This window comes from Aphelocoma coerulescens, chromosome 22 (assembly GCF_041296385.1).
Source record: "Aphelocoma coerulescens isolate FSJ_1873_10779 chromosome 22, UR_Acoe_1.0, whole genome shotgun sequence".
Classification (NCBI taxonomy): Eukaryota; Metazoa; Chordata; class Aves; order Passeriformes; family Corvidae; genus Aphelocoma; species Aphelocoma coerulescens.
The window spans coordinates 4,705,350-4,720,007 of NC_091035.1; the positions used below are offsets into that span (position 1 = coordinate 4,705,350).

The 14,658-nt window shown below is 48.6% G+C and overlaps 1 protein-coding gene across 5 annotated transcripts in view; it reads right to left on the bottom strand.

Moving 5' to 3' along the window:
* NSD3 (nuclear receptor binding SET domain protein 3) overlaps nt 1-14,123 on the bottom strand; it is a 35,522-nt gene extending 21,399 nt beyond the window's left edge. For 3 of the 5 annotated variants that reach the window (XM_069035705.1, XM_069035703.1, XM_069035706.1), the window contains exons 1-7: nt 13,887-14,122; nt 7,554-8,281; nt 4,562-4,630; nt 3,943-4,102; nt 3,376-3,530; nt 2,606-3,112; nt 1,700-1,826 (exon numbers count right to left, since the gene is read on the bottom strand). In XM_069035705.1, the coding sequence (XP_068891806.1) occupies nt 1,700-1,826; nt 2,606-3,112; nt 3,376-3,530; nt 3,943-4,102; nt 4,562-4,630; nt 7,554-8,237 (1,702 nt within the window). In that variant the 5' untranslated portion in view covers nt 8,238-8,281; nt 13,887-14,122. Of the gene's footprint in view, nt 1-1,699; nt 1,827-2,605; nt 3,113-3,375; nt 3,531-3,942; nt 4,103-4,561; nt 4,631-7,553; nt 8,282-13,886 lie in introns of all 5 variants that reach the window. The other 2 variants (XM_069035707.1, XM_069035704.1) reach the window with 2 other exon arrangements.
* Nucleotides 14,124-14,658: the final 535 nt, after the last annotated feature.

The window sequence follows — 14,658 nt, forward strand, 5'->3', positions numbered from 1 at the left end:
AGAATGGATTTTCTCCTTGTGCTGCCCTGCTGAAGGAAATAAGATCAAGCCCTGGATCAGAGAACTCCAAAACTGGAGTGCCTAATGTTGGCCGATGGCAACATTGATCACTGCAACGGGCAGTTCTCCTCTTCCCGCTCTCCAAGGATCCAGTCATCACCTTCACAATGCTCCTATCCTATCTTCAGGCATATTTTCATCCAAAGTTTCAGGACAGATGTTGGACCAGCCCTCCACCTTGCTGGAGATAAGTCCTAGTTCAGTGTCTGCAGACCAGAGGCACCAGGGATTCTCAGGGCTGCTCTTGCAGTAGCAGATTTCAAATGGAATTATCTTCCCGGCATTATTGAATTCTGTGAATCTAACTGCAGGTTATCAATAAGGACTCCCAGACTCAGCCTGGGAAATACTTTACCGTAAAGGGATTCTGAAGTTCCGGTGACCTTACATTTGAAAAAAGGACTTGGCAGTTATGTACCACAAGAGGGGACCAATAACTGGACTTTGGAAATGGCTTTGAGAGTGACTGTTTGGAGCGTGCACTGCAGGAAAGCTCAGGCACTTACAGGGTGTTAGCAGGTGGAGTGTTACGTATCCAAAAAGCCTAAGAAAACGAAAAAAGAGAGGCTCAGAATTCTCACCCCCTACGTCCTGAGGAGCCATAGGGAAGCTGAAGCCTTGAGACCCCAGGTGAGAGAAGCAGAACAGCGATGGCCTCTCCTGCTGCAAGGCAATTCAAGTATCCACAGCAACCACAGCGGGAAAGAACCACCACTGTCAACAGCAGGGGAAACCTCATTCACACCAGGAAATCTGGAGTACCTGGCCTGTGTGCTGCAGTCCCAAACACGCTCCATAAACCAGCGTATCAAATAACCCTGCCTAAACACTGCACACGGACAGAACCTGAAATGCGTTTGCAGAGGACTCATGGATGCTGACCACTGAGATTTCTGACTCTGGTTCTCATTCATTTCACGTTTGGAAAGGGAGAAATAATCAAACGGATGGATAGTTAAAGCAGAAGTGATGCCTGGCAACATTATGAGATTCAAATAGCTCATTCAAGGTTTTCCCATTTCAGGCCCAGGTTCCATTATTTGCTTCAGTGGTTCTTTTCCCTCAGACCTGATACTTCAAAACTCACTCCTTTATGATGTGGCCCCTGAGACGGCTTCAGAAGGCAAGCACCACCTCCCTGGGTTGATGAAGTTAGTTGAAGCAGTTTTTTTAAAATCCCTGCTCTTTAACAGGCCATGCAAGAACGCAACAACAAAGCCTAGGGAGTTTCCATCCTGAATCAGACATTCCCTACTGAAATGTGCCACTTCCTGACTCTTTTCCTTTCATGACAGTTCTTGTATTTTACATTTGGGGCCAAAAGCCATGGCAATACCTTGCTAACACACATCCACTGTGTCGTCTTCTAAACCAACTTGCTGTCTGCTCTGCACAGGACATCACCCCTTGAGTATGTTGGCTCAGGCTGTAAGTTGCAGAGGCCAAACCACCAATCCCACCCCACAGCCATGCTGTGTATGTTGGCTCAGCATGTGTAACATTAGCCATGCTCACTATAATTATTATGTAAACAGAAAGATGTTAATAATAATTTTAAAGTAATGAGAAAATGCTGGGTTTGGTATTTGAATTTTCATGCTGAGGGCTCAGGTTCAGACCAGGAGTGCAGTTTCCCTACCTGCTGCCCCAGAAGTTGTCTCAGGAGAGGACACATTTTGCACCACTGCTTTTTCACTTCTCTGAGCTGATGAAGAATTAAGTTTCTCTTGTCCTTTGATGCTTATTTCTGTTTTGTTACCAACTCCCTTAAAAAGAAAAAAGGAAAAGATTGTCTTCCCCTGATATAAATGTGTGTTGCTACCAGGTAATAAACCTGCCCCTGAATCTCAGAACAGAAACAATCAGTGCTCTCCAACCCAACACATAAACAGGATTAATCTACTATGGAGTTACTTCCCTGCAGAACTTTCCACCCCTCTCGATCTCCCCTTACACACAAGGAAAAAACAATTCCAGTGACTTTTCTAAACATTACCTTCTCTATAGGGCTTAGGATGAAATAAATACTCTCCAGGTAGAGAGGCAGAAGAAGGAGGCAGAGAAATAGTCCTAAGCCTTTTCCTTACACTGACTGTGGGAAGCTGCTGTGCACCTGAAGGAAGCTCAGAGGCAGAACTCAATTTAAAAGTCTGTTACACAAAATGTAGTTATTACTTTTTAGTACATTATTAACAATTTTGTCATCTGTTTCCCACAAAACCACTGATTTTATCACGAATTTTTGGATTATTTCAACTAGGAAGCTGAAGTTAAAACAGCTTTAATATTTTTAATGTGCTACAAACAAAAATATGGCCACCTGCAGGGAGCTGCTTTGCCACCAGCAAAACAGCTACTGCCAGAGCTGCACTGAAAGTGGGGTTCAGTGCACTGAAAGGTTCTGTTGTCACATCTGTCTGTTAATCTCCCCAATGAAAGGAACATGGATGGTGTGAAAGCTTGGTGGACACAGTTCAAGCACCCCAGTAAGGCAGGCTTGGGATAACTCAAGAGCAAAAGAGGGGTCACTGTGCCAAGCACGTACCTTGGTGGAATAAACAAACTGATCGATGAGTTTTCCATCCCCAGCAGCATTCTGAAGGGCAAAAACCTGTTCAATTTTAACAACTGGAGACATGTTACACTTTTGCAGATCCAAGTTGTGCATGGTTATTGAAGCTGGTAGGGACTTCCTAGCTGCAGCTGTTTTCCATGCGATTTTCACGGGCGGTGCCTCCTCCTCCTCCACGCTGGACTGCCTCCGCTGGCCCTGCCTCCGCGCCTCAGCGCTGGAAGGTGACGCCGCCGCCGCCCCGCTGGCGTGTTCCGGCTGCGTGTTCGGCACCGGCTTCGGCCGGCGGTTCTTCTTGGCCTCCGATTTGGAAGCAGCAGTCTTTTTGGCTTTGGCCAAAGCCTCCTCTGGCTCTTGGTCTACGTAAATGAAGGTGTACTGTTCTATCCTCTCTTCCCGGGTCATTTTCAGCGCCTTCTCGGCGTGGGCAATGCCAATGTCCCACTGGGCTCGCTCCCTCTGCGGCCGGGGCTTGCGAATCTTAAGGGACAAAGACAAGCAGTTGAAGACACTGAAGATTTTGCCACTACAGCACTTCAAACACAATCCTGAGGGTCTCTACATCTCTCAGGCAGCAGATTGAAGTCTGCTCTCCATTTACAGGGTATTTTTGACACAATGTGGACACTGAATTCCCTGCCAGCAAGATGCAGCCAGTCCTTCTCAGGGTAAAGCCCTGCAGAGTTCCAGACCAGCCCCAGAGCATCTCCCTTACAGAGATGATCCCCCCAGTGCCCCTGTACCTTCTGTTTTTCAGAGTGGTTGCTGGCTTGCTTGGCTGCCTCAGCCAGTAACTGCTCATACTGTTTGTGCCCTTGGTACTCCCGAACGCGCTTCTCGTGCACCCAGGCCCGCTCCGGCTGGTTGCTGAAGAACTGGACGTGGTATTCCCGGGCACCTGAAAGGGAGAACACCAGTCAGCAGTTGTATCAACACTGCTCTGCCTGTTCAGCTTACGCTTTCCTCCTCCCCAACGCTCCATTCCTGCAAGTGGAGGTACCTGGCTCAAGTGCAGAAATACAACAGGCCAGATCCAGAACAGTTTAAGATGGAAGCTCAGTACACCCTGCCCACACTGAACACTCTCACACTGACTTGAGAAAAGCAGAAACGCCTGTGCACAAGCCCATTCCCACAGTCCCACCTGCAGAGGTCATGTACCAGGTAGTAGTTCTGTGCGAGTCAGGACTGTCCTGTTCAGCACATACACAGCAGAATTCACCCCACAAAGGCAGTTCAGAACTAAGATATTTTTAATAAAGGAACATCTACAGACACCTGACACTCTCGCAAAGAGCTTCCTCCCTCACCTCTTGTATTAATTTTGGTATGCACGTCAAGCTGTGGATCACACGACACCATGCAAGGCCACCACGGGTACGTCCCCACCTTGGACCAAACGAGATCCCCAACCTGGAACTTGACGTCGTGGGTGACCTGCGTTGGAAGGGACGGCAAGAGCTGCTGGACCTGCAAAGGAAACACCAGATTAAAGCCACAGGAGAGGATTTAGAGCACTTGGAGATGACACACCATCCACAGGGACTTGTTGTTGTTCTCTCAGATATCCCTGAGGTTTGATAATCCAAGATGAGAAAAACATTTCTTAGAAACATGACAGAAAGGAGCTGCACACAGCTGGGATTTACGTAACAACATCACTGACAAACCAAGATGCAAAAGAGCAACTGCCACCCCCTCCAAAACGATTCTGCTTCCTAAGTTGATTAGAAATAATGCTTTTAGGACAAAATAAAGCAATAAATCCAGTACAATAAGAGATGCATTGATGCAGTAATGATTAGTAAGAGTTTAAAAGAAATGACAACCGATTTATCAGACAAATTAAAAGAAGCAATGGAAGAAACAGTCCAAAAATTGTAACATTCTGTATGTTCCAAAAAAGTGGTAATTGGTGTATGTACTAACCGGGGCTTCCTCCAGCACTGCATCTTCTCTTGGTCTCTCAGAGAGTGTGCTAAGCCTCTCGTTTGGTCTCTAGGAAATGGGTAACAATGAAGAGAAAAAAGGAAAACAAACACAAACAAGGTAAGGGGACAGTAAAACAACAGAAGATAATAGTGAAACCAGGCAGAAAAAAATAATTCACAGAGAAAGGCAACCAAGAACCCAGAAAACAGGAATATGACTGCTCCTTGTACTCAATTAACATAGTAACATCACAATAAAGAAATACCTGGTTTCCCCTATGCTATTTACATTACGATCACACCTGACTATAACTACGTTCTCCTGTAACAGGTGACAGAAGAACATACATTTAGAAACAGTGAATCCAAATAACTTTCCACCTAAAATAATACACAATTTCCAAAAACCAGAGAACCCCATGTGAGGCTATCCATAGTAATGCGGTGAGTCTCACTGTACACCAGTTATCTGCAAGAACAGCAGTACATAAATCATGTTAAATATACAACATGATCATTGTAAAATCGATGTTAAATTGCGCAGAGTTGACAAATACATTTGGAGGATCAAACATGTCTGGAACACAGAGCAGAATCAGCCCCAACCAGAAGCTGACACTGACGTGGGGTGGCCATGCCAGACAGCGTGAGGGGACGGGCTGAGATAAGGGTTGGCTGGGAACTATCTCAGGAGACAGATCCCACACACTTGCTTTTCCTGCAGCAGAGAAGTCGGAAGTCAAAGGACTCAAAGGGCAGCAAAAGGAGCCGTCAGACACAAGCAGTGAGAAATGAATAATGCAGACAATCCCCATTATTTGCAGGCCACTCTAAGCACAGACCCCACATCAGTCCATGCTGTGTGCTCCAGAGAGCTGGGGACACAAGGAAAGGGACAGAGCAGCTCAGGTCAGGGGTGGCATGGCCCAGTGTCTCATTTGGAGCTGTGTACATAACCACCATTTAAGACTGATCACATTCCTATCTGCTGTGCAGAAATCCTTCCTCCCTGTACTGCAGGAAGCACAGCACTGATTCCTGCCTTTCCTTCCCTACAGGGAGTCAGTGAAACCTCCCCTCTGCCAGAAGAGTCAAGCTGAGTTCACACACTGCAAACTCCCAGTTCCTCACAGAACATAACTACCGAGCAGAGAGGCTGATTCTTAAAACAAGGATTCAGAGCTTGACGTTCATCCGTGTATTCACAACATTTCACCTTCAAATCAGGCTCTCCAGTATGGGCATACCCTCATAGTCAGTGGATTCCCACTGAGATTACAGTGTCAGAACAAGGAACAAATAGCAGATCATCCGACTTGCCACAGCCTTGTTGAGTGTAAAACTATAAAACAAGCATAGTTGTACAAAAAGTTGTTTGTTCCTATGAAGATGATCCCAAGTCACAAGTCTCACACCATTAACACCGAAGATGACAAAAGTGTACACGATGAACATACATAAAGATGAAATTGTGCAGAGGAAGGCAAAGCGATGGGAGGATGGACCTGAGACTGCCCTGGCAAACTCATACCAAAAACCACCAGCACAAAATCCTGTTCCTGTCAGAGCAGGCAGGGTCAACAGGGCTGGGTAACACGAAACATTAATTGCAACACCACCTTTAGAAAGGGAAATGGAAGCAACAAGGAGGACAACAGCAAGACCAAGATTTCTGGTGAACTCTGGATGATACATACGACTAGGAACTTGGAATTCAAGATGCAAGGTTTTAGTTCAGTCTGTGAGAGACAGAAGATTCCACTCTCACAGTAAGCAGGTAACAGAGCCAGAGGGACAGGCAGAGCTGAAGCTCCAGGAGCAGAACAGGAGTCACTGGTAAGAGGGGAAACAAACTGACAGCCTGATGTGGGGGTGATGGGGTCTGGAGAAGAGGCCAGAAAGTTGGTACAGTGCAAGGGAGACACTGCTCAGGGAGTGCCAGCAGGACACAGCAGCTCCTACAGCCACCTCACAGGGGCTCCAACAGCACCTCCATGGGGCACAGAACCCACTCTACTAGATCAGAGCTGATCCCTGCAGGACAGCATCTTCTTCCTGAAAGCACCAAGGGCTTTCACAGACTTTACAAGAAGCCCAGCTACATTCTGTAACAGCCCAGCCCAGCCTGCACTGGGCAATTTCTGTCCTGGACAGATACAGCAACTTCCCCATTCCTGGCACTTACCAGCCTCTCTGCCACCCTTTCTCTGAACTGGGAGAGGCAGAAACCAGCACCACAGAGGCGGCAGGAACAAGCATGAGAAAAGGAAACAGAAGTACTGGAGTGGCTTATGAAACTGAAAGAAAAAGAATGAGGGGGCAGCAACGTAATCTGGGTCTTTGCTTCCCGGAATCCCAGTTAACACCACCTGATGTACATCCTCTGGATATGGACAATATCGTACAAAATCTGACATAAATGGGAACAGACAGCAATACTAAATCTTTCCAAAATGTGCTGTGTCAGCTGGTACTTCTCATTCCCCTGCTGATTTAGAATACTCATTTTTCCTGGTTCTACCTATGCTACACAGCTCCTGGGTTATGTAAATCACAATATTTTAAATATCCTTCAAAGATCAATTAAATATTTCACTGCTGAATATCCCAAGTAACCTGACCTTCCACTCGACAATCTAGCACTATTTTGAGAGGCAATTTTAGGAACGTGTGAGCTTTTACCCAGAAGTTCCATCTTCAACACTGGCCGGAGCGCAGCAAACTCTAAACATGCTATAACACTAACTAATATTTAAAAAACAGTAATAAATAAGACCTTTTCTAGAATTTATTTTTCATATGAGCCTTTTAACCAGCATTGTGTTGCCCTACAGACACAGCTCCTGGCAACCTCATCCTGAGGCTGTGACAAGTAACTAAAGCCTGGTGACTCAGAGTGCACACAGCCAGAACAAGGACAAACCCTGCTGGACAAGCTCTCCATCAACAATACCAGGTGTACAGATGGCTGAAATTACCATTCCACTTACATTTTGCTCCTCTGGTTCTAATTTTGGAATTTTGTGCGACTTGCGCTCTTCCGACCGGGAAGAGTCATGCTTGCTACTTTTTTTCCTTTTCTCTTTCCTCCCTTCATGTTTTGCCTTAGCATACTCCCTCGCTTGGACTTCATTCAACAGGTCCCCACACAGGGAGGACTCAAACAATTCCCTGCCGTTCTGGATAGTTTTGGTTATTTTGAGTTTGATCTCTGGTGAGCCAGTCTTCTTTGGAATCCCCACTTGTGGAGCTGAAGGTGGTGGTGGAGGTGGCGGCTGGGGAGGGGAAGGTTTTTCCAGAACTTCATGCGGCCTCGCGTTAGAGTTCTCCATTTGGTAATACTCTGGGGGACTGAAGTTCCTGACTGTTCCAAAGCCATTGGCCGATCCATTGGGATACTGAGCGTACGTCTGGTATTTGGCTTGGGGTTCGTACATGCTGATGGCCGGGGGATACCCGTTGGTGAGGGGGGGCAGCTCCTCTGCCGTGGGCGTGGGGTACTGGAAGCCTTGCTGCAGCGCGGCCTCGTACGGCGTCCGGCCCCCATCCTCAGCAATGTCACTGCTGCCATCAAAGGCCTCCTCTTGGCGGATGTTGGCGGAGTCAATGAGTTGAGGTGGTTGCTGAATTGTGTTTCCCATGATCCCTTGCATGAAAGAGAAAGAGAAATCCATTGTTCTGCTCCAGCATCCTTAGCTTTCCCTTTTTCTCATAGGGCCTAGAGGCAGGGGAAGGGAAATAAGAAGTCAGTGTAAATTAAAAAACAGTAATTAAGCAAATTAAACAGTTGAGGAAAAAAGGGATCTCAAGACCAATTTCCCCCTCTCTATTCAGCAGCCACCCTCGCATGGATTTAGAGAGGACTGGTGTTACTGAGCCTTTACAAAGGGCTACTGAAGTGTCTTTCATATGGCAAATGTCTTCCTTTCCAAGACATTTCAAAAAATATCAGAAGCACCTACAAGTGCTTAAGAACTATAAGCCCTAGTCATGCAAGAGGAAGGGTTACTCCAACCCCAAACAGCGGGACAGCATTTCACCCTGCAGCATATAAGAGATACCAAGTTCTCCTGACACAGTCACTGTAAACTGCATGACCCAGCAACACCACAGAAGAACAAACAACAGAGAAACCTCTCCTCCTCCCTCCCTACCTTCTTGCCAAAATTCAAGACATGAGCAGCCCTTAGGAGAGCAGGGCCCTGAGCCATGGGATGCTCTGAACAACAGCACAATGAAAGCAAGTGGGTCATTCCACCTTGGCCACTGAGAAACCAGTGCCCTGCAGCGGCCTCAGAGGGGACTTCCCAACCTCTACCCTCGCCTGAGAAGCAGAGTACAGTTGACATGCACTGACTCTCAGCAGCTGTGTGAGGAGGGTCATTCTCCTGCCCCTCACACCTTATTCAAATATTAAGCACTGCATGGGTCTGAGTCTCAGCACCAACAGACCCCCAAACCCTGAGGTTACTCACTGAATGAGATTCCAGCTGAGCACTGGCATACACACCTTCAGCTTTCCAGTGCATATTAAAACACCAAAACCAGACTAAATCAGAGTTAGACTTCCAAAACTGAACAGCAGGCTCAGAGAAGGCTTTGGCATTCACGTAAGCAGCTCAATGGTCAACAAGAAGCAACACACAGTGACCTGACCTGCAGGTAAGAAACACCAGTTTGCTTCCCACAAGGTTAGTTCAGCCCTTTCAAAGCAAACACGGCCCCATGGTATTTGTTCTGCCTGTGTGGGCACGCAGGCGGGTTACTGTGCCCTTTTGGTCCGGGTTTGAAATGACATTAATGCATCCCACAGACACTTCTTCGAATAGGAACCTCAGTTAAACCCTGCCCACATGAAATTCTCACCCTCCCAAAGCAATGCTTCTCAATACCTTAGCTAAGAGCTTTCCTAACACTGAGAACTTCCCTCCTCCAAGACCGCAAAAAGTAACCAAAGTTCCAACAGGAACAAGAACTTGATCGGATTTGTGCTGGATGTTTGGGGTGATGCTTTTGGATGACCTTCACACTCAGATTAAATTGATGTTTGTCTTATTTTCACCGCTCTGTGAGATCGACTCAGGCACGTTTGTCACCATAATTAAGCAATTCAGGGCAGTAACAGCACAAGGCTCTGCAGCAGAATTTTCTCATTGCAGGAACTTTCAAACCTCAGGGCCATGAAACCGTCCCTTCCTCCACAGCTCTGCACATCAGCCAGCAAACCAACACACCTGCCACTGTGGGGGCACAGATCTGAGGAGCAGCACGTGGGATTGCACAGCAAGATCAGAAACCCCAAACCACCCCTGTTCTGGGAAGAGGAAGTGGGACTGTTTGTACTATTTACCACCAAATTGTTACTTAGCATCTGCCAAACTCAAGAGCAAACAGCAGATTCTCACACTAGGCTGGGCTTTATTTTTACTAAAACCAGGTTCAATTTTCTTTTTCTTCTGAATACTTGAAAAGAACTCTTGGGAAGCTGTGGCAGCACTTCAGGAACATCCACAGCTGGAAGGGCACAGTCCCAGCTGCCGATGCAGCTCCCGCAGGCTCTGCAGTGGTGGCTGCCATTGTGCTTTGTTTTGTAACATGCCAGAAGTGTGGATTAATGAACTTCAAAGCACTGCATTTACACTGGATTTAGGAGCTACCAGTGAAAGAATAGTTATGAGTTCTTTCTTTTTAATTAGTTCTGGAGCTCACCTGTGTCACTCAGCCAGGGTGCCAGCCTGTTCTGCACAGCTGGGACACCCCATCCCAAATTCGTGCCTCAGTAATTCTGTGCAGGCTGAGAACCAGGGTCAGGGCTCCACAGAACTGCTCTCAGCAGCCCCAAAGCACTGAGGCTGTTCTCTGTTCTCCCACAGCACTGACATCACTGCCAGCTCCTTCCTGCCCAGTCTCTCACTGTCATCACTGTTAACACACCCAGACTTTCCCACCCTCCTCCTTGCCCAAAATTCTGCATCAGTGGATCAGTCCCCAGATGCTACCCAGTGAAGTGGCATCTGGGCAGGCTTACAGTGAGAGAACAGGCCCTGCAGTGACCCACAGTAACAGAACACAACGAGGAATCCTAAGCACACAGGAATCTCAACATCCAAGCCTAACGAAGGAGCACTTTGTGTATGTCCCTGAAGAACACCCCACTGTCACCGAAGAGAGCCGTCCCTGCCACACAGCAACACCACCCAAACCACAGGGCAACAGGATTTCCAGCTGATCTTGCAGAAAAGTATTCCAGAATGAGTTCTTCTCACTATGCTAGTGATTACTCTATTAACCCACCCTGTCAGCCTCCCATGAGCACAATTTTAATTCCAAGCATGACCCAGAACAGATCCTGCACAACACTGTGATACAGTGATACAACACTGGCGATCAACAGATAAAGAAACAGTTTCACCATTTCAAGGTTTATAGGAAACGGGCACTTCACAGGCTGCAAACAACTTGAAATCAGCACTTTCAAAAGTGCAAGTGAATTTCCTAATGAGAGAAAGAGTTTCCTCTTTAAAAGTGAGTGTCCACCATTCTGTTCTAGTCCTTTCCCAGGGTAGACAGGGACACAGGGCCATTTAAAAACACTGGGACTCTACACACCTTCAGCAAATATTTTCCTGTTGTCCATGGGAGAGTTACAATTCAAAGTACCAGAGGAAAAGGTAAATGAAAAAATACAAGCCATACAGAAAAAGGCAGGTCAGCATAGTAGAGCTCTTTCTTAAGTGAACACTGTTTCAGTTCCCATCCCAAGCTTCTCAGCTCAACTGAGCATAACTCAAAAAATCAGTTCCACTCCAAGAGTGAGTGCTCAGTGAGGGCAAGGTTTTGCACAGATTATGGATCCTCCAGGTTCACGTTTTCACCAACAACTGCAGTTATCTAAAGCCAGTTTTAGCATGAGTATTTTTCAACTTTGCTCTCAGAAAACAAGACTTAAAGTTCTCAAATCTTGCTTCCATGCTGCATTAGACTAAATAACAACTGACCTCAGATTCTCACACAATTCCAATCCCATGTGATCACAGCTTTTCTTCTTCCGAACCACGGAGTTCTGTAGGTTTGGCTGAGGCTGGCTGTGGCCACAGCAGGGAGAGATACAGGAGCTACTGATAAAAGTCTAGCATACAAATATTTCAAACAGAAGTTTCACAAAACCTTTTTCCACCTTTTTCTGTTGACAATCCCCACATGGGGTTAGCACAGTCAGAGGTAAGGTGTTTTATGGATGGAAAGTGTTTGCTGTGAGACAGGACCTGGCCTGCTGGCTCCCTAAGGGAGCTGGAAGCACTGCTGTGAGTCAGCCGTGTGTGCTCAGAATGGTGTCACTGCCTTGTCAGCCTGAGCTGGGCTTTCTATCAACAGGCTCAAAAGCAGAAGTTCCAGGACATCTTTATGTACAAATACCAACCCAGTTCCTGTCCACACAGACCTAAATCAGAGATTCAAAGCTCTGCTCACATCCTACCAACCCCTCCTTACCCCACAGATGTTTACTGCCATTTTCTGTGCTGTTTCGTTCCGAAGTATCCAACCTGCACTGGTGCTGGTCCCCTCAAGTATCCAACCAATGCAGCAACTGCTCTCAGTAGCTCCTCACTGCTGCAGGTGTTAGACAGACAGACAGAGCTGCCTGGCTGGACAGGCCAGGTGTCTGAAGTGATGCAATCATTCCTGACCTCTCAAAACCTTAAGCCTGCAGTTCACACACACACTCCTGCATCTCACTCCTCTCCAGAGCTGAGCACACCCACAGCTTCTAGTCACGTTAACCATCACCCAGAGGGACACCTTTTTCACCTGCAACATCATCCAGGCAGATCAGAACTGTACGAACTGCAGACAGAAATAAAACAATTGTTTCTACTAATCCCTGCATTCAGTCTGCGCAATCTGCTTTGTCCCGTTCTTCTCTTCGTGTCCTTAACAAAAAATCCCCCAGGCAAAGCTCTGTTTGCACACGTTAAGACAACTCCAAATTTTCACCTGCACGTGAGTCTTTAACAGGAAACCCAGCCTGTGGATTTTCCTGACTCCAGCTGGACTGAGCTGTTCCTCCTGGCAGACAGCAGTGGTGAATCAGAGGCCTCTTGACAAACTTTAAAGCATGAGGTGAGGCTGCTTCCCTGTGCACCTTTGCAAAGGTGTTTTGTGTTTGGTTTCTGAATGCCAGAAAAAACAGTCACGTCTCTAACTGGGTTTGATAAGGGCATTTGGAAGAAGTTTCCCACGGTGCTGTGGAAAGAAACAACTTGGACAGCAGAGAAAAGGGGTTTGTCTGAAAAAGGAGCTCAGAAACTCATTTGGTTAGAGAGCCACAGGATTCAAATAGGAAACATGGAGCAAAATCTTTGGATCTTCAGGAAAAGTCATGGGCTGGTCCCAACATGAAGCCAGAAGTCAGATCTCTGGCAATACCAAACACAGTAACGTCGTGACAGGCAGTCACGTATCACAACCAGGGCAAGAACCACAACGTGTGTCACACGAACCACCTCAAGCTCAGGCAAAGTCGCGAAACTGGAAAATGCAAAATATGTTTGTATTAAACAAAACATACAGCCTTTGACCACCATCCTCCACTTTTACCCTGTGCCTTCATAAAGCACGTGCTCAGCTTTTGGAACAAAATCTTTTCAAGCAGTTCATAAAAATAATTAATTAAAAAAAATATATAAAAATCTAACTACCAAAGCATTCACTGTGCATCTCTGCAAAAGGTCACTGAAAGACCTAAACAGTCATCAAAACACGCTACAATTTTTCCTTCAACTGTAACTACTGGCTACTTAATATTGCCCTTTGGGCTAGTTAGTATCTACAGAACAATGTTATCGTTAAGTCTTTTAACAACAAATTGCACTGAAACGACGGAGTGTATTGACAGCGAAATGAAAGCACTGCAAGACCACAACAAAGTGCAGCACAACGCAACAGTACCGCAAAAAAATAACGTCGGAGCAACAACAAACCCTTCGCTGATGCGCAGCTCTTCCCGCGCGCAATAAAAGCCTTTTCCTCGGGCTGGGGAGGCCGCGGCACGGTGACACCGACGGCTCCGCTCGGGTGAAACCCCGAGTTACTCGCCCGCAGCAGGTCGGGGCTCGGCCCCGGTGAGAGCCGAGGGGCCGGAGCGGGGAGCGCGGAGCCGGCCGGGGGTCCCGCGTCTCGGCGCCGAGCGCGGCCGAACCCGCGGTCTGCCCTGCCCAGAGTGTGCCCGGCCCGGCCCGGCCGGCCCGGTGCCGCCGCAGCTCCCGCAGCAACATGGCGGCCGCGGCCCCTCCACCCCGGGGCCGCCGCGGCCCCGCGCTCACCTTCAGTCAGTTCCATTCTCACGGCCCCGCCGCGTCCGCCCGGCCCCGCGCAGACAAAGGCGGCGGCGGCGGGGGCGGCGCGGGGCCTCCACCTCCTCCTCCCGCAGCACCAGCAAGGCCGCGACGGAGCCCCGGCCTCGATTTCCGCGCCCCCGCCGCTGGCGCCGGCTCCGCCCCGGGGAGGCCGCCCGCCCCCAGCGCCCGCCGCGGCCGAGGGAGGCGCTGGCGGGGCCCGGCGGGCCCGGCGGGTCGGCGGCCGAGGGAGGCGCTGGCGGCGGCGGCGCTGGAGCGGCTGTGCCGGTGCGGCCCCGCCGAGCGCCTCCGCCTCCGCCCGCCCCCCGCCGCCGCCGCCGCACTGCGCAGCCGCGCGCGCACGCGCCGCCATCACCCATTGGCCGCTCGGGCGGTGCCCGCCGCGAGGCACCACGGGAGATGTAGTTCGGTCGGGGGCGGCGTTGGGGTGACCCCCAAGGGGACCCGGGCGGAAGAGAGGACTGGGCCGGGTCCGCGTCCACTGCTGGGCTCCTCGGACAAGAGAGACAAGAGGATGGTCTGGGAGTAGCTGGAGTAAAGGAAATCTAAAAAGTGGTTCTGCTCCTCACTTTAGGGACCTTACTAAAGGCCCTTGCACAGCACAGAACATCCATAGATCAGTCTCCTCGGGAACAGGACTGTCTCCCCTCATTCTCACAGGAAAAACTGTTTTAGAGACATAATCTAAACGTGTTTAAATCCAAGTTTTGTACTGGGAGCTCTGGCAGCAGACTCAGGA